Source organism: Triplophysa dalaica, chromosome 11 (genome assembly GCF_015846415.1).
Source record: "Triplophysa dalaica isolate WHDGS20190420 chromosome 11, ASM1584641v1, whole genome shotgun sequence".
Lineage (NCBI taxonomy): Eukaryota > Metazoa > Chordata > Actinopteri > Cypriniformes > Nemacheilidae > Triplophysa > Triplophysa dalaica.
The window spans coordinates 2,327,640-2,348,303 of NC_079552.1; the positions used below are offsets into that span (position 1 = coordinate 2,327,640).

Genomic DNA, 20,664 nt, shown 5'->3' on the forward strand with positions numbered 1-20,664 from the left:
ACACAATGTGACTGAGTTCATGTGAGGATGCTGTTTCAATTTTTTAGGAATTTTTCATTAACTTGATGATAAAATGACATCACATTTTTTGGATCTGTAATCTTTGGATTTATGTAAGTGATCAATATTTTCATAAAACTTGTGTTCGGCTAAATATAATAAGTCATCTTACATCTGGTATTGGAGGGGGTTGGGTAAATTAAGAGTGAATATTCATTTTAGTGTGACTATTTATTGAACTTATAATGATGCAAGACTGTCATTGGTCTCTATGGTGGCTTGCGTTGGTAGTAAAAACAGAAACCGTGCTGCTTTGTAAACATTATAGTGAGCCTCAATGAATGAAACATTTCTCACTAACATCCCCTCCGTCTGTGTGGTTTTAAACTGGAACCCCTCTGTGCGCTCGGCACCTCCAAAGTCAAAGCTCGGCAGGTCACGGCTCACGCAGAGTCTGCCAGCAACTCTCCGCTCGGCATGCATCATGAACTGCGACAGACACGCCAAACGGTCTCACCTCAGGGGCTCCCGGCGCTGTGACTCTGTGTGTGTGTTTTTGAGATCTGAGCGATTGGATGACACGCTGTACCTGTACAGCATCCAGCTCTTCTCCTGCAGGACTGGATACATTAGCATACTTAATGAGCCAGCGAGTATCAAGGACGAGATTCGGGTTCAGCTCTGCGTATTCTGATCCTGATGCCTGCTTTTCTCATGTCTTGAATATGTTTTAGTTTGGAGAATAGGTGCCGTAAGGGATTTTGTGCCAATATGGGATAACTTTCATCGTTCGTTTATTCACGCTCATGTCATTCCATACTTGTATGATTTTCTTTCTTCGGAAGAAAAAACAAAAGAAGATATTTTGAAGAACATTGATACAGCGACCCACATTGACTTTCATTGAATGGACACAAAAAAGTCTTCCGCTGAGGAGAAAGAAGAGGTTTTGAACGACACGATAGTGAATGAATCTTTTTTATTTTTGGAAAGTCTATTTCTTGATGCTGGTGCGTTTTTATTATTATTATTATTATTTTTATAGTGATATAGTGAGTGCAATTTCTAAATAAATGATATTCTGAACTTCCAAGCTTTCGTACTGCACCTGTGGTAATCTATTGTGGATGAGACCCAGCCTGATGCTTGGCCCAGAATCTGTCAAAGGCACAGATCTGATCTGTGGGCCATCTGGACCGACACTGGCGTCACTGTACACCATCCAAACCCTGAACTTCTCCCTGCGAACCAAACATAAAGGATTCAAAACAGAAGTTTCAAATCACACATCATTTCCTAATACATAAGTTGATCAAACAGCGTTTTATGGCTTAATTAATTTTTGGTGTAAATTGGGTCGTTTTCTGCCATTTTGTCCATACGGTAGACACACATACACGCCACATTGGCAACTGAATCGAATGCCAACATTACCTCCATATTGGGGAGGTCAAAACTGCGCTATAAATTGTTTCAGTGGCAACAACCTAAACATTATTATACACAACGTCATGTGGTCCAAACTTAACTTCCGCTAGACCTCTGCAAAGAATCAAGAACTGTTGAGTAGTTTTATTTATTTATGTTTTAATTTATATAGATATTTTATTGTATATTGTATAAATACCTCACCCAAAAATTGTATTTCTGTCATCCTGGAATCCCCTTAGATTGTTACAAACCTATATACTTTTCTTTGTTTTGCTGAACACGCAGGAAGAAATTTGGAAGAATGTCACAAAGAACACATCTATGCAGGTTTGGAACTATCTGAGGGTGAGAAAATGATGACAGAATTTTCATTTTTGGGTGAAATATCACTTTAACTAAGAAATATAGGCCAAATCACTGCTTGACGTTTGAGTGTTCACAGTTTCCTATGACTAACTACTGATATTAAAAGAAACTGGAGATGGAATTTTGTACTATTAGATCGTAAACCGTTGAAAATGGTTAAGAAATGTAAATATTTTTGTGATTGTGTTTTTATCAACTCCCCATTCACGTCGGTGTCTAAGACGCATAGTCTTGACTCAATGGAGTATATGCTCCCGTCCAGGACGATGACGTAATTCCGTTAAAAGTCACTTCCGCTCTCATAGCACTAAGGGGATTATTCAGCAAGTGATAACAAAGTGTTTAGTAAGAAACGTTCAAATTTCGGCGAACCGACAGCACTGCTGGTGAGCATTGTTAAGTGTCTCTTGCCTCTAGTAAGTGCAAACGTTCACTTTGCTTTTTTCATCATATCTGTTGATGTACCTGGAAATGGATAGTCTGAAGTGCTTCTCCTTTTTGGTTGTTGACGTATGGCGAAGTGTTTGAATAATTAGACTAATGTTGTTGATCGTAATCCTATGTGCATCCTGAAGCCGGATTTAACAGAGCTGGCAGAGATCTGAGCGGATGGACGTCACCGTGTGCATATACCCCATTGTATGGTGGCATCATTGACATATAACTACAATTGGCCAAGCATTTAATGCAACGTCTGTATATCTATAATTTCGTCTCTGGTATGTGTTTTCCGCTGCTGGTTACCATAGTACCATTTACAATCCACATTAACACACATCAGAGTAATCGACAGACCCATCTCGTCACATGATCTTACCGTCTCCACTATAGTTGGTTGTGAGCATAAAGTTTAACAGAGATCAAAAATACTTAATTTAGTCTAAAGTAGTCTAATTTTTGTATAGTGGTGTTAATGACGTCGTGTAAGCTAAAACCAGACGTGAGAGACGAAATCTCGGCCAAACGGACAACACATTTTACATCATGTATTTAAGCAGCTCCTCGGCGAGGTTGGGTCTGTTGTGCTACGCTGGGCTGCTTTGGTGTTGAGTTTCAGAGGTGATTTTAAAAGCCTGTGATGTAATGTGAACCAGTCCAGCAGACGGCCGGAACAGATTGGCCTCTTTAAAGCACTTTAACAGAGAGAATGACACTATGTGGGAAATACTGTGGAGTGTTCAGCTTCACCATGAGGATTCACTCTCAACTATTTCCATACGCAGATCACTTGGCGGTTTAATTAGAGTTATTGCGTTTGATGTGGGTTGTTCTTGTTTAATTGTAGATTCAGGAAAGGATGACTACACTGAAGATGGTAAAATGTAACAGTTTTGATTTTTTTGACGCAAATTTAATTCACATTGTGTCATTCTGGAGCTTTGATGAGTTTACGGTTATTCTTAAAAGTGGGAAACTACAAAGAAAGAATCCTCAATTTTTAAATGATGTTGTATATTTATGGTTTTGCATTTGTGAAATCAATCAAATGCTTGACTCAAACGAAGTATTTCGTTATAACAACACAAAATGACTTTAACCGCTGTTGATAACAAACATACACAAACAGTAGAATCAGATTCTCACTTGCTGAGCTCATTACAGTTAAGCTTTAAAGACGGATCAGACTCTTATCTGAGGTCTGTAATCGCTGTCACTTATGTGACCGCCTTGATGTGTGTGCACGGTGATAACGGCAGCTTTTCTCATCGATTCTCCATTGTAGTATTACCTGCTCTGGTTTTTCATAGTTTATTGATAAGAACAGATTTGATCTGAAGTTTGTGACGTCTTGTCAAATGAATTCGATTGTGTTTTGCTTTCGTGGGAAGTGAAATATTACGCTTATGTACTGTAGTGATATTTTATTAATGAATAAATTGATTTTATTTATTAATAAGCAAGCCATTGGTTTTTAGTGCATTGCTATGCAGTTTCTAGGGTCCTCACGTCTCTGATATTCTGATACATAGCTAAATGAATCCAAAAGTGTATTCTGCTTTTAGCACAGCATGAAAAAAACATTTACAGAGGTGTGTCACACAGAAGCTTTTATTGGAAAGTAATTGCATAGACTAACTGTTCTGTCTTTTCCGGTGACTCATTTCCCCATGTGCTCTTGTCTTTATTCCCACATAAAAGGCTCTTTAGATTTAGAGAAATCCGTTTTGATTTACATGTCTCCTGGGGATGTGGTTTCATTGGGGTGCTGTCACTAAAACCACAATTTTGCCCTAAATCTTTAAGTTGACATTTTTGGTATGTTATGTGCGTACACATATCTGCTTGCCTCTTCCGGCAGGTCTAAGAGTTGTTATGAGCCTTCATTGCCTTGTAAAGTAAAACCTTTTTAAAGAACCTCTTGTCATTGTTGAACACAGGACTGGAGAATGAGTCGACCTTTTACCTCTGGGTCTCATTTCACATTCCCACTGAAGATGCATTGAACCTTCACCACACCATCGAAGCTCTTTTCATTTTCACAAAATATAAAACGAAGCACGTTTGCATATTCTTAGCACACTGTGAAATGTGTAGAAGTTTTGAAGACAACAAAGTCGCACGATTATCTTTGCTCACGTTGTCTCTCTCTTTGTGTGTTGATGCAGATGGTGTCGCGGGGATGTGAGACCACAGAAATGACCCTGCGCCGGAACGGTCTGGGCCAGCTCGGATTCCACGTCAACTTTGAAGGAATCATAGCCGATGTTGAACCCTTCGGTTACGCATGGAAGGCTGGGTTGCGACAGGGCAGCCGGCTGGTGGAGATCTGCAAAGTGGCGGTGGCGACTCTGACCCACGAGCAGATGATCGACCTCCTGAGAACATCGGTCTCCGTCAAGGTCGTCATTATTCAACCGTACCAGGACGGAGCCCCCAGAAGGTATCGGCACTCTTCTTATTTCTCTTCTCATTTATGTGAATTCATGAACACATGCACACATTATTATCCACGGTTTACACCAGGAAGCTGTTTAGAGTAAATACGATGTATCAGTAGTAACAGAATGATGTTGGAGCAGAGATATCACACCGTGAGAGGATACTAGTAGACGGTCGTTTGTGTTGTGATGTGGCTGAGAGAGATGGCCAGCTGGGCTCAGACGTGGATGCCCAGGCCTTTCCTCCTAACGCTAGCCCTGCACACAGGGTGCTCGATTATTGATGAAACACATCCCTGCGCTGTCAGATGAGTCATGCTACACCAGATTGTGCTTTAATGCTTCAGTTACCTGTCTGATCAGTTACAACAGGACACAATCACATGCCATCAATCAGCTGGATTTGAGACGTCTATATAGCCGCAAAAAGAATTCTAGATGTATTGTGGCTATTCCAGTCCAGTGTCTTTTGAATTTTAACAAAATCAAACCTCAGGAGTTGACTCAAAGTCATCCAACAGCAATGTGAAAGACTGACAACATGACAAGACACGTGAAAACTGTGAGATAATCCAGGTTATTATATAAAAAATACTTTAGAACTTTTCCTAAATAATATACAAATATTACTGTTGTATTGTTTAAAAGTGAATATGAACTTGTTTTCTATGTTGTATTTGAGGTTTCTCAAGTTGTCATTTTCTGCAAATAAATGCAAATAGAAACAATATTTTTGTTTGAAATTTGGTAGAAATATTGCTAGTATTGTTCACAGAATGAAACAAAAAGGATCATTTTACCTAAACGCATACCTAGAAGTAGAAATTGTTTTTAAATCAGAAAAACTGATTTTTAAATGATCTCTAAATCTGTGGCTATATGTTACAAACCTAAAGTGTTTATAAGGGCTATTAGTATATGAATATTATTTCAATTTTTTACATTAAAAAAAAACGTTTCTTTTAATTTTTAAAGGTGTCAAATCTTTGTCATTATAAGCTCGTCACTTTTACTATAGTAAAACCAATAGTTAATTTTCGTATGGGTCCTTTTACTGTAGATGTTTTCTCTTTTGTTTTTCTCAAAGAACGAACACATGATTTTCATCCCATCCCATGGAAGTCACATGAAAATGTTTCACGTGTCAAATGTATGTTTTTTTCTGTAATGGTTTGTACTTTTTGTATTACCCAAAAGAAATTAAAGCGGAAATGTTTTTTATCTATCTATTTTTGACTTGAAAGTGGAAAGAGGAGTTTATCAGAAAAATAAATATGCTAATTAAACATTATATGTCTGAAGAAACAGTCAAAGCATTAACCCGGATTAAAAATACTGTTATCCACAGTATTAAACGCATGTTCAGAATCAGACATGTTCTCATATACACCACTGTCCTCAAGTTCCAAGTGTAGAGTTGAGTCATGCGGTGCTACACATGATCTCTGAAGGATGTCAAATCTGTGCGATGCCAAATATTTACCCGTTGTTGACATTTCCAGCCTATAAATGAGTTTGCAGTGTAGACTCATTTGAAATGTTTCTCTGTTTCCATCATTAGTTTGATGTATGTGCGGCATGTTTAAAGGCTTCCAATAAAGATGATGGAAAAGGATCTTGGACCATACAGGGTTACGGTCGTATCCTGCAGCACTTGTGTAAATAAATAGATTTCCTGGGTTAGGCTCATATTAGACCCATATTTAACAAGACCAGACTGGATTCTGTGCAAAGCTTCTATAGGGTCTTAAAATGACATTTTTTATGGATGAGTGTTAATTTATATATTTCTAAAATGAGAAGTGGGATGATAATCCATATGGTATATATCAAGATATATATATATATATAATGTTGGTTATTACTTCTCATCGTTGCATTTTGTAAGGTCTGTAATATCTCATAGCTCATGATTCTGTTTTCCATTAAAACTTCAATATTGTCAGAGGTGTGCATTGTGCCGATCTTGGCATCCAGCCGTGGAAAATAGTGTTTAAAGACTTTCTTGGATCACAAGACGTAATGTTAGAAATTACTTTCGTGATTTGCCCTGCGGACTTTTGGGATCAGGTGTGTATTAAAACGGCAATGTGAATGTTGTTTGGTTTGTTTTAGTCACACATACTGAAAATGATGATTCTGGGTCGTTTAAATGTGTTTCTCCCGTGATTAAAAAGATGAAACCAACAGAAAGTCATGTTAACCCTGCTGAACATATACACTGACGTTAATGACTTGTGGAAATGGTGCTTGAGGGAAACGCACACTTACACGTCTTTAGAAATGCCATTAGCTTTTGTAACACTCCATTACACATCAGTATTTTTTCGGGACATTTTTTTCTGCTTTTTGCTACTCAAGATGTGAACCATATTAAGACGCTAGTCAATGCAGAAGCAGTTTTAATGTGTTAACTAAAGACATCATTAAATCAAAATGGGCCCTTTGTTTTATCTGCTCCTTTCTAATTTTCCATCTTCATTCTCCAGTCAATACTGTGGAAAATACCTACCTTACATTTTTAGCATCATTTTAAAAGTACACTTAGTTTTGAATTAAATGTCTTTTAGGACGGTAAAACATTTTTACTTTTACATTTTACTTTACATTTTACTTTTTACCAGCTTAGATTCATTGATTTCTATAAGCACATTCTTCTACTGTATGCACAAACTGGAAAGGTTGCTACACAACTGGTTCTCATTATATTGCGTTTGTGTAAGCACTTGTTTTGATTTGCTTTTTAAACACATGAGTCACCGACACTGTTAGAAGCATCTTAAGTTTCAAAGGTTTTACAAAGAGGCCCATCAGATTCAATGCATTTACATTACATTTGTGTTTTTGTGTGTTTCATTTCTGGTCATTAATCTTCACTTTTTCAGATCCAGCTGACTGGCATGTTGTTGTAAGCGTATAATGAAATTTAGAGAATCGTCATCATATGATATCCGAATATAACTCTGTATGACCTATCTTGTAAAATCCTCATTTTGTGATTTCTATTTGTGCTGTTTTAAATGAAACGCTCAGGAAAAGAGCTCATGGCGCTTGTGAAAGTGCCAAGAAAGAAGTGTAATGCGCTGGCAGTGTAGAAGTAGATAGATGGATAGATGGTGTTCTGACACTTCATCCCTCTTTAGATGAAATGTACAAACAGCCCTAATAGTTAATGAGACCGTTGATAAGAAAACACATCATGAGTCTTAAAGACATGTGGAAAAACTCAGAATTATGGTCATGTTTGACTGAACAATTCTGTGAAAATTGGATTTAAAAGGGGTAGTGATGGAAATGAGACTTAAACTAATCTTGAAGGACCCCCAGAGAGCACAAGCTGCTTAAAATTCCTCCATTAAATACTTTTTTTAACCTTCCAACCAAAATGCCTCGGTGGATGTGAGGGATCTTTAGTGTCAGTCCTGTAGACACAGTTGGAAGGACTCTTTCTCTGACTGTTCTCGGCTTGAAGAGATGCTCAAGTGGAAATTTCAGGTTCCTCTCCGCTGAGCGACGATATCTTCACATCCACCTTAAACTCAGCATCTGTTACCCCATCACAGAAGAGAATAGTTAATATGTGGTTACTACGGTTTTACTATAAATATGGTTAAATTGTGGTTAGTATAGTGAGACAGTGGTAAATTTACCTTATTTAATCTATGGTTAACTATGGTTACTGTATTAAAACCATGATTTGTTTTTGGAATGGTTATGTTTATATTCCAGAAGTGTTTGGAACAAAACTTTTGATAAGTGTGAGTACAGTCAATGCTGACACTACCTATGAAGTATATACAGCCGCGGAACAAAAATTGAGAGACCATTTCAAAATTATTTCAGTTTCTCTAAATTTACTACTTATAGTGTTTAGGTAATATTTTTGTTTTACTCTCTGAACTACTAAAAATATTGCTCCCAAATTTCAAATAAAAATATTGTTTCTATTTGCATTTATTTTGCAGAAAATGAAAACTGGAGAAGCAGGTGAAAATAACAGAAAAGATGATCTGAATTTTTTCAGACCTCAGCACAAGTTCATGTATTTAGGGAAATTCAAAAATGATTTATTTCGTGTCTTTATTCATGTTTCTTGTCATGCTGTCAGTCTTTTACATTTCTGTTGGATGACTTTATTTCATTCATGAGGTTTGATTTTGTTCAAACAGACACTGGACTAAAATGGCCACAATACATCTAGAAATGCTGAATAAATGTAGGTCTCTAATTTTTTTTCCGAGGCTGTATATCTGCATGTCTCCCCCCTCAAAAAATGAAAAATATGTTTTAAAAATGTTGTGCACGGCATATTGGCGCTGCACTGCTCGTGGCAAGAGATTCTGGCAGAAATCATAGTGTAGCGTCTAGCGTTGTAGCCTCTGGAGAACAGCGAGGTCAGTGGTATCCAGAGGGCAGTGGGGAGAATTGCATGAATGTGGCTCAATTTAAAACACATTGCAGTTCATGTAGGAGGAGATTATCTTCTCTGATGTTAGGGGCTTGTCTTTTGCATCTAATTGATAAGAGTGGCCTGTGGGCATGTTATGCAAATCGAAGAAGATAAAAAGAGACTGTGACCCCCCAGATACAACCGCTCCAGAGTTGTAGATTTTGGGGGTTTCTGAAGCAGGGTGCAATGTTGGTCCCCCGGGCTATTCTGTTTCAAATCTCTCCTCACCCTCCTTCCCCTTTGTGTTTCTTCTCTTCTTCAGCACTCTAGATTTGTGTTTTCGTACACGTTTATATTCTTATATTTCTGTCTATCTTTCTGTCTATATGTGTTTGTCTATCTATAGGTGTCTGTCTAGCTATGGATGTATGTCTATCTACTAATGTCTGTCTGTCTTAAGGTGTCTGTATATCTATCTATAGTTGTCTGTCTATCTACCGGTGTCTGTCTATCGACAGGTGTCTGTCTATCTACAAGTGTCTGCCTGTCTATCTATCTTAAGGGGTCTGTCTATCTATAGGTGTCTGTTTATCTTTAGGTGTCTGTTTATCTTAAGGGTGTCTGTCTATCTACAGGTGTCTTTTTATCTTTAGTTGTCTTTCTATCTATCTTAAGGGGTCTGTCTATATAAAGGTGTCTATCTATCTACAGGTGTCTTTCTATGTATAGGTGTTTGTCTATCTTTAGGTGTCTGTCTATCTTTAGGTGTCTGTCTATGTATAGGTGTCTGTCTATCTACGGGTGTCTGTCTATCTACAGGTGTCTTTTTATCTTTAGATGTCTTTCTATCTATCTTAAGGGGTCTGTCTATATAAAGGTGTCTATCTATCTACAGGTGTCTTTCTATCTTTAGTTGTTTGTCTATCTTTAGGTGTCTGTCTATCTTTAGGTGTCTGTCTATGTATAGGTTTCTGTTTATCTTAAGGGTGTCTGTCTATCTACAGGTGTCTTTTTATCTTTAGATGTCTTTCTATCTATCTTAAGGGGTCTGTCTATATAAAGGTGTCTATCTATCTACAGGTGTCTTTCTATCTTTAAGTGTCTGTCTATATTTAGTTGTTTGTCTATCTTTAGGTGTCTGTCTATGTATAGGTGTCTGTCTATGTATAGGTGTCTGTCTATTTACGGGTGTCTGTCTATCTACAGGTGTCTTTTTATCTTTAGGTGTCTGTCTATCTTTAGGTGTCTTTCTATCTATCTTAAGGGGTCGGTCTATATAAAGTTGTCTGTCTATCTACAGGTGTCTTTCTATCTTTAAGTCTCTGTCTATCTTTAGTTGTTTGTCTATCTATAGGTGTCTGTCTATATTAAGGGATCTGTCTATCTACAGTTGTCTGTCTGCTTGGCTGACTGTCTGTCTAAAAAAAGTCAGTTAAATCTGTCAGGAATCGAAAATGATCTCTGGCTTATTGAAGACGCTTAAATATATTTGAATAAAGATTACAAACAGAAACATTTTGACTATACCCTTCTGTCTCAGGGGCTGCTCAGAACTATACAGAATCCCCATGGTCGAGTATAAACTGGACAGTGAAGGAACTCCCTGCGAATACAAGACTCCTTTCAAAAGAAACACCACCTGGCACCGGGTGCCCACTAACAGCCAGCCCCTGCCCCGTGGATCCCCCACCCAGGGTCACGACCGCATGCAGTGCCAACAACTCCTCCAGCACGCTCAGACTGCTATCCCGCGCAGCACCTCATTCGACAGAAAGCTGCCGGACGGACCCAGGTATTGCTCACCATTCACCTCAGCTATTAAATTTATGAGATAATATGCTTCTTGAAGGTTGCTCAATTGCTCAGAAAATGCAGTCAGATCTCAGAGTGTTTTTTTCAGTTCTTGCAGTTGTTGGAGATTTCAACAATCTGTCTTAACATGTAGGGCATTTTTCCATATATAACCGGTCAGATTATGTGGTTGAAAAGCATTTCCATCATATTTTATGGGTAGTTACTAGTCGTGTTGGGATTTGGTTTCAATACTTTGATTGTTTGATGGCTAATGGAGTGTTTTGTTATTTAATTTGTAACATCAATGGATACAAGCTTGTGTGCTTCAGGAATGGGTTTCACGTGGCGAACAGACAACTGTCATTCATCTGTTTATCGGCGGCATTTTTCCCAAACTCTTCACAGCTTTGTTTGTATATTTCAAAAATCATTTTCTCTGACGTGTCACATGAGTGCACCCCTCATGCGAGGCGGCGGCTGTGAATGAACCAGACAGTGTACTTTCAGATTCTCTGAGCCATACACACAAACAAGGACAGAACTCCGGTTGTTTAAATGCATAAAAAATCCAGGTTGATGGAGAAAGTGTGATAAACCTTTTATTGGGTGTATTGACTGATTTCTGACATTTACATATCGCCATCTCTCGTGCTAACTGAGTTTACATTTGGGTGGGTGTATGGAGAGCAAGACTGAGTTTAACTCGTTTTCGAAATGAGATCTTTGTGAATTATTCCATAAAATGATTTAGCTTCAGCTAGCCGCCGTATCGACATCTACATACACAGAAAGTGACAGACGTCATTGATTTCTCACAGTCTGGTTTCATTCACGTTGAATGATTTCCATACCGAGTCCTACTGATTGACTTTGTTGTTTTGTTCTTTCTTTCTTTTTTTACGCCACATACAATTGCAAACTGCTTCCTTCCCCATAATATGTCACATGGCGTCTAGTTATGAGACAGTGTTATGTTGTTTATTCGCTGCGGGTATTGTGTTTGCTGTATATTTACAGACTCATCATGAAGTCCTGCACCTGCTCTTGTGTTTGGTATGCAGGAGATATTTCTTGCAGTTATGGTTTATGATAATGTGGTCATTTGTTCTAATTTAGAAGCCCCTCGTGGCGCTGATGACCTTTCCTGCCTCTTTTGTGAGACCCCATGTGGAGGAAACTGAGGACTCTCTCTCTCTCTCTCTCTCTCTCTCTCTCTATCTGTCTCTCTGTTTTCAGTCTCTTTGTCTCTCTCTCTTATTAGTGGTGTTTGATTGATTGGGGCTCACCCGAAGCTCCTTAGCAACTGCATAGCAACACTCAAAAATCCCCTCCAAACATCTAAGAATCCTCATCGCATCACAGGACTAGAGACACATCGAAAGCAGTGCCTGTTGTGTGTTGGATTGAAATGCAACTTACACTGTCCTATTTTAAGAAGTTTATATACTTTTTATAAGAACAGAAGTTAAATTACCAAGTTTTATTATTGTACATACCCCAGCAGGGGTCTTCAGCTGCTTTTCTTTGAGGGCCAGATTCCTAGATCATATATTAAAACATGCTCACAGGTTTTGCATCCAGTATTTGTGCCTTTTTATGATATTTAATTAGAAAGGAATATTGTTTTTTTTGTTTACTTTGATATTCCTTGATGCATTAGTTAATAATAATAAAATTGCTGTTAATTTGCACACCCCAATTCCATCCAAGATGTGGACGGCATTGTTTTTCAAGAAAATATGTAGGCATTTGGCAGATGCTTTTATACTAAGTGACTTTCATTGAATTTTATTATACACTTGTTTCTGACTATGTGCAATCCACGTCCTTAGCATTACTAGTGCCATGCTTTAACCACTGAGCCACAGGGAAGTTTAAAACATGTACGTATTACATGAGAACTGTAATGGATCTCCACATGTGAACAGCTGCCATAAGAATCCATGTGTATTCTCTCTGTTTCTCACACTCACTACAGGAACGTACAGGATATAGAGAACCCTCAGATTTCATCCTGCAGTAAAGGAGATGCGTCTCAACACTACCGCAGCTCACCCAGTAACCAATCATCATCAAGTGACCCGGGACCCTGCGGAAGTGCCACCTGGAACCAGCAGCCGGCATACGACGGGTAACACGTACACACACATATACTGTTCATATAGAATATTTTTTGGTATTAAATAATTACATTAACATTCAAGCATTTAACAGATTATTTTATTCAGTGCGACTGTATTCAAGATACATTTTTGCATTTTAATACTTGCATTGAATATTTTTCTAATATTATTTTCTTTTATTCAATAAGTATATTTAGCATTTTACTGTTATTTTCATTTCAATTATTATATTCAGATTTTGGGGTATTCATATTTTTTCATTAATTTTATATATATATATATATATATTGATTATTATTTATCATATAAATTAATACTAATACTAATATTAATATTATGCATAACCTAGTAAGTAAAAAAAAAGAATTTATTTAGTTTAAAAGTAATTTGATTTATTAGAATTCAAAGCCCTATTCGCACGGGATTAGTATTATCTGGGGACCTTAAGAAATGACCTCCCCAGATCTGTATTTCATGTGGCGCATTCGTACGGGATAAGAGAAGCCTGTGATTTTACTAATTTTTCCTGGATATGTTGGGAAGGCTTTGTGTATAGTTGTATAGCCTATAGTTGTATGTAATGTATAATGATATATGATCACCGAACGCGATCGCGGGTCTCGAATGTTACGAGAGTTCCCATGAGAAATAACTAACAGGAGACTCCCGGTGAAGTTATCTTCATCCTAACATTTGCTACAGTGAAACATTTGCATTATTAGTCAGACGTTCTAAAAAACCTGACGCTCTTCATAATCAAAGCTCTCCTCTAAACATCTGCAGACATGATCCGGTACAGCGGTACCCTTGACATGAGTGTTCCCATGTGCCGGAGGAAGTGAACATATCTGTGTAATAGCTTCAGCTCTTACATACTCACACATAAAGATCCTCTCACCTGGTTAGGAAACTGTTAAAATGTTCCCCTTCTATTACTCTCCAAACACCCTAAATATGAGCATAGACATAAATTGTTGATATGAGTCATGTGTCACGACAGCCAATACATCAAACATACATCACAGACAGAGTTTAGGTCAATACATTAAAATGAATAGTCCCCAAAAACACTGGGATGCTGAACCGGCGTGTTCCCCACAGGTGTCATTCACCCATCCTCCATGATCGCTCCGCTGAAGCCCAGGGCATGATGGGAGATGGTGAGATGCTGAGGGAAAAGGAGCCCACTCTGGAGAGAACACGCTCTGCAGGTGAGGTTCACGCACAGCCATTCATTAGCGATCAAATACTTCGTAGTTCAGCTAGACTGGATTGCGAAAGCAAGAAAACCCCTTAAACCAACTATCATCTGAAATCAGGTTAAGCTGGATTCATCTTGTTTTCCTCAACAGAGGCCAAATGGCACGTCCCGTCCACAAAGATCCTCAACTCCTTGAAGGAAAGGGGCAAGGATTCGCCTAACAAAGTGACACGGGTAAGACCTCACACCCTCACATCATACGGAGAGGCAGAATATGAGGTGAAGCATGTAGCATGGGAACGCGCTGTTTTGGTGTGTGTCTCTTTAAGTGCAAATGAGCTACTAGTCTCCGCCCCCTTTTCAGCAGAAAATGCATCTGTGCTTCAAACAGCAAAACAAGAAAGAAGGGTCACACAAAGCAAATGAGAAACACTGCATGTGCGTCACTAATTTCGCTCACTCATTCACTATTCCCTACATAGCGAACGCTTGATAGTCCACTTTATGGGGAAGCTATGAATGAAAATGAGTTAACAATTTCGGACATTGACATAATATTTCCTGCGTCTGGTAGTACTGTCGCGGGCATTCGTCATAACACTTGGGTTGTTTTGTAAAATGGTAAATGTTAATTTTCACATTATTTGTGATGTTTATTATATGAGTTTATGATAAAGAGAGCAAAACAAATGTAACCAAGTTCATTTACTATTACATTTATTAAGTTATCATTTTCACTTTCACCAGAGACCGGATTATAGCACTTAAACATGGGAAAAGTCTGATTTTCATGAAATGACCCCTTAAAGGTCGACAGAGCGAGATAGAGAGAGAGAGCGAAAGAGAGAGAAAGAGAGAGGGAGTGAGAGAGAGAAAGAGAGAGCGAGAGAGAGAAGGGGAGTTAGAGAGAGAGAGGGTATGTTATGGTTTGAAATGATGTTGTTTATTTTATAATTCGATCGGTGACTTGGCCACCCAGCAGAAGATATTTTTTTGTATATAATTTTATGTTTATTAATGCCGGACTGATTTATAATAGAGGGAGACGCCCACACTGAAAATAGCATGGGAATGTCTGAATGTCTTCACAATGTCAGAATGTTTTCCCTGATTTTATACTTTCCCGGCTTAGTTTGAAAAGACAGCTATACAGTTCTTCCTCAGACGGTTCTTTAGCACGAGTTTCTTTGTCCTCAATCTGTTTGGCCAAACAATGGACGACAGACAAGGGGAATGTTCTGAAAACTTTTCAGAAACAGTGATGCATAAAACTTATTCACTTCTGGAGCGTTTTGGAAAGTTTCAGAAAGTCATTTTTAGGGTGTTGACTATGTACATTAAAAAAAACCTTGACATGACAAACGCAGACAGAGCCGTGGCCAGGCCGCTGGTTATACTGTCAGTGTGCGTGTACGTCAGACTGATGAATGAATGGAGATAAGGTCAGGCTGCCCTTGGTGCTGTTATTCTGCGATGTTATCTGCGACGTGCTCATGTTGGTCTGTCCGTCTCTCTCACCTTGAATGTTACATTTGCCCGATACCACGCTCGCCCTGTTCCCAAGATACACCCGACCACCGCCGCCCCGGTTCAGACTGAATTACACTGATTTATGCAGATCAGCGGGAGTCCAGAGAGACGACAGACTCCTGCAGTGAAGCTGTGGTGATAAAACTCTGTTCCTAAACTACATAGACAGCTGACTTATAAAACAGCATCCTGAACAGACCCTCAAAGCAGCATGTGTGTAGCAAGCTGTAAAATTGAAAGTTTAAGTCAGTCAAAAGATGCAATTTTATCTGTTAGTTGATTCTCGATTGTATTTGGTTCAAACGCTTTATTCTTTACCCCACAACATCCAAACAACATTTTTACATCATATGTTGATTAAAGAAATAGTTCACACCCGTCATCATTTATTCACCCTCATGTGGTTCAAAACCTGTGTGTGATTCTTTCTTGAAACACAAAGAAGAGATTTCGAGAAACGTTTATATAATGGAAGTCAATAGGGACCAATGTTGTTTGGATCCCGACGTTCATCAAGATATCTTCATTTGAATGACATGAGGGTGAATAAATGAAAAAGGATTTTTCATTTTTAGGTTAACTATCCTTTTAATATATTTGAGGAAAAATTTAGGTTTTCCAATACATCAACGATGGACACTATTTTGGGGCCTCTGTCTTACTGTAAATGCCAATTACTATCTAGATATAAATGATTTTATAGTCTGTTGCGGTGGGTAATTCTGTAGGTTATGTCCGCTGGGGGATGTACATGTCTCTTCCCATCAGCCTCTGCTTCTTAATTTATTACGCCTTGTTGTCTGCACACTAGTTAATGAATACAGAAGACATTTGCATATATTAGCAGTCACCGAATTATTCATTAGCTCCGAGTAATTAGTTCTTCTGCTCTCGCAGTGCGCATTAAAACTGATGTGATGTCACGTGATGAAGTATGACAGTCAGCCGATGAGAGACAAATGTACCGTGTTGGCAATGTTCGCACCCATTTGTTGAAATGCAAGTCTATTTGGTTTTTCATAATGTTAAAGCCAAAGTATTCTTTTTTTATTATTCGATTGTTGTTTTCCTCCAGCAGGGCGGCGATAAAAACTCCAGTCACTCCAGCAGTAACACACTGTCCAGTAACGCCTCCAGCAGTAACAGCGACGAGAAGCACTTCGGCTCCGGGGACCTGATGGACCCGGAGATGTTGGGTCTCACCTACATTAAAGGAGCCTCGACGGACAGCGGCATTGATACCGCCCCATGCAGCATGACCCCAGGGGTGGCCAGCGCATCTGTGACCCGCGTCATGCTCCAGGCCCGTGGGGTGTCCGATCCGGGTCACCCGTGGACTCCAGAACTGACGGAGGAAGACTCTGTGGAGGAGGAACACAACAGGCTGTACCTGCCTCAGGGATACGCCTCGGCGCTGGCGGCCGGACACACGCCTGTGGAGGGGAGCATGGGAGACCTGAGCGAGGTCTCATCTCATTCCAGGTGAGTGACGATTTGTGGCTAGAAAAGAGATTTCTGGATGTTTATTTTGTCCAAACACAGGGCTCTAAAACGGTTTGTTTTTGCCGACTATTGATTCACCTGTCAGATAAAATTCCACTCAGACCGGGTGGAATGTTAACAGGAAAGAATGTGCACTTGGTCCGCTTTAGTTATTGTTTATAAATATGCACATCTTCTTCCAATTAGAGACAAACAAACACACATCCAGCTGTGCAAATACTTTGTCTGCCTGGATGTTTCGCATATGCAGCAGCGTGGAAAGATGGCCTCGTTTTTGGCGGTCCGCCTTTGGACACATTGCCCACAATTAGGATTTTGTAGTTGACGGAAAAGCATCTACTGAGTTCATTTGGCATATTCCAGTCTTTGATGCACGGGAAGGTCATGCAATTTCTTATAACAGGTACAGGACAATTTTTTTTTGGTGAGGGCAAAAATGTACTATCTTGTGTGCACCAATCACATGTTGACATGGTTTTCTTCCCATCTACAAAGTGAACGATAATTTTGTTTACCTAAGAGATGTTTAGAAAAATCATAAACAAAACAACATGTCAATTATGGCCGGTTTCAGGAATTAGTCGAACTGCGGATGTTTGCGTCAACACTTGTCAGAACATTGTTTTGAGAATTTGAGGTACATCTTTGATGTGGTTGCTGGATGCACTGATTTTATTGGCGGATATGGGTTTTAGTAAATACATATTGGCCAATATGATATTTAATTAATGCATTTGCTGTTCTATATTTACTGTAAATTTTTCAGAAAGATGTGTGAAAAACAATATTTTATATGTTATAACTATACAGCCGCGGAAAACATTTTGGAGACCATTTCAACATATTTTTCCTGGTAAAATGATAATTTTTGTTTTATTCAGTTAGCTTTTAACAATATTTCTCCCAAATTTTAATTAAAAATGTTGTTTCTATTTGCATTTATTTGCAGAAAATGAAAACTGGAGGAGCAGGTGAAAATACCAGAAAAGATGCTCTGTATTTTTTCAGACCTTGAACATTGGAACCCCATAACCGATAAATCGCAGATATACAGTCCTTAAATATTAATATAACATTTTCTGAGACTTAAAATTCTTTCAGCAGTCTGATTCAAACAATATGCTTTTGTTCCTATAATTTACACACTCATAAATATCTACATCCTGTACCTACAGTACATCAACAATGTTTTGCTAATAGCAGTAAGTGAATGATCAAAACAGAAAGACAATCCTGTACTGTATTTTACCTGTGAACAGCGTGCACCTGAAGAAGTTTAACCAGAGGAAAGGTATTATAATTTATCGTCTATAATATCGGCCAATAATTAAATTTGAATAATTTCCTGAAGTTAAACTTCTTCAGGTGCACGATCACATAAAAAAATGACCATTTATTGGCCGATACCGATAACATTAAAAAAATGTATAGTCAGATACCGATAACATAAAAATTGCCATTTATCGGCCGATCATATAAAAAATTATCATTTATCAGCCGATACCGATAACATAAACAATGACCATTTATTGGCCGATACCGATAACAGAAAAAAGACCATTTATAGGCAGATAAGATAACATAAAAAATTGACATTTATCGGCGATCATATTAAAAATGATAATTTATCGGCCGATACACATATAAGAAAAAATGACAATTTATAGGCCGATAATGCTACTTTGAAGCAATTCCAGTATAATAACAGTAATATTTCTACATTTAAAGAGTTTTTTTTTTTCAGATAAACTGGATTTTATCACAATTTTCATGCGTCTTGTCATTCTGTCAGTTTTTGACATTGCTGTTGGATGACTTTATGTCACTCCTGATGTTTGATTTTGTTGAACTTCAACAGACACTGGACGGAAATGACCACAATACATCTAGAAATGCTGAATAAATGAACATTTGGAATGATCTCTTAATTTATTTCACGGCTGTATTTTCAGAACTCATTTAGTTTGGGTATTACATTTTTTAACACAGTGAAAATCTTGGATTATTCAACAGAAATTATTGAACTCCGTGCCTTCACATTGGGTATTAATAAACCACTGGGTTGATATATCTGGCTATGCAGAAATCAAACGATACACATCGCACCTCTATATTCAATTTGAACATCAGTTTTGTACGTTCGCTTGAATCTTACACGTCAGGACAGAGCAGATGAGTTCATTTTGAGAAAAACAGGAGAGACTGACAGCCATCATCTTGTGGAAAGGTCAGGGTCCTGCTCCCGGCCCGCTGTGGCGCTGTCTCTTCTCATCTGTGTGGTTTGGAATTGGATTGCAGATGCCCCCAAAAATGCTGTCAATATACCCACAGCTCTATTGAACCCTGTTAATCAAATCTCCTCTCGGATTGGGAAACACTCTGTTTCCCTCTTTCATCTGAATGCTGATGGTCTTTGCAGCTTTACTGTCATGTTGCCGTGATTACTCGGTCTCATTTTATCTCATGTGTGCTGGTTCACATCACTGCAGCAGTCCGCATCCCCACAGCTCCAAGCTCACATCGTCTCCAGAGTGTTCCAGAGCCCACAGTAGCCAGGAGCCGAGGCCCAGCACCGAGACGCGCAAGCGGGCAGACGAGAGATCCATCGCTGCTGAGCCCCCAAATCTGTCCGAGTGTGGGTGAGTGTGTGTGGAAGATGCCGGCAGGGTCAATTTAAAAGTCAATGATGGTCACTAAAAGCAATCTCGCACCATATGAGCGAGACGTAATTTGTTGTGTAATTTACTTTCGGGCATGTTCTCAGACCTAAACGTCTCCAGAGCACGTAAATGTTAAAATAAAACCACAGGCTGTTTTAATTTCTTAATGCGAGACGCTAGGATGGGCTCTTGCCCTTCAATGTTGTGCCATTACGACTCATTAAGTTGAAAAGAGTCTTCTCTCTCTATTCTGAGCCGGATTTAGCCACAGGCCGAGGTCTCTCACCTCTTTTTATCCAATTAGTCGTTCCTCCGGCACGGTCATCCAGCATTCAGCATTCAAGGGCAAAAACTCGATCCTTCCTCTATCGATCCGCCGGTAGATCAGCGACGCATGGATTTGTTAAAAACGTGCGATTAGGCTCTAAATCTCGCAAATGTAATACACTTGGCATGTGTCTCTTCTCATTATTGTGAGTGATGTTTAGTCCCCGCGGCCCGGCCTGTTTTGTGTGGGAATTGTGTGTTACAAAAAATCTGGTGGCGTCATTGTTATTAGTGAAAGACTTGTGTTTGCTTTTCTTTAAAGACTAAGTTTTGTGGATTATGCATCGCTTTCAAAGCTAGTGCCGTTTTGATATTCCTCAACACGAAGTATGCTTATCTTAACATCGCCTAGCGACGCTGGTGTGCTTCCGGAGACTCCTTACATAAGTTAACTGTGACTGACAGATGACATCAAATGTCCGGCTAGCGTTTATGGTGAACAGACTGGCATGTCTGATTG

At 38.9% G+C, this 20,664-nt stretch overlaps 1 protein-coding gene across 4 annotated transcripts in view; it reads left to right on the plus strand.

The window, feature by feature from the left end:
- LOC130431469 (signal-induced proliferation-associated 1-like protein 2) overlaps window positions 1-20,664 on the plus strand; it is an 82,876-nt gene that overhangs the window by 46,457 nt on the left and 15,755 nt on the right. For 2 of the 4 annotated variants that reach the window (XM_056760510.1, XM_056760513.1), the window contains exons 9-15: window positions 4,404-4,678; window positions 10,607-10,858; window positions 12,839-12,991; window positions 14,085-14,194; window positions 14,336-14,418; window positions 16,790-17,196; window positions 19,707-19,856. In XM_056760510.1, the coding sequence (XP_056616488.1) occupies window positions 4,404-4,678; window positions 10,607-10,858; window positions 12,839-12,991; window positions 14,085-14,194; window positions 14,336-14,418; window positions 16,790-17,196; window positions 19,707-19,856 (1,430 nt within the window). The remainder of the gene's footprint in view (window positions 1-4,403; window positions 4,679-10,606; window positions 10,859-12,838; window positions 12,992-14,084; window positions 14,195-14,335; window positions 14,419-16,789; window positions 17,197-19,706; window positions 19,857-20,664) is intronic. The other 2 variants (XM_056760511.1, XM_056760512.1) reach the window with 2 other exon arrangements.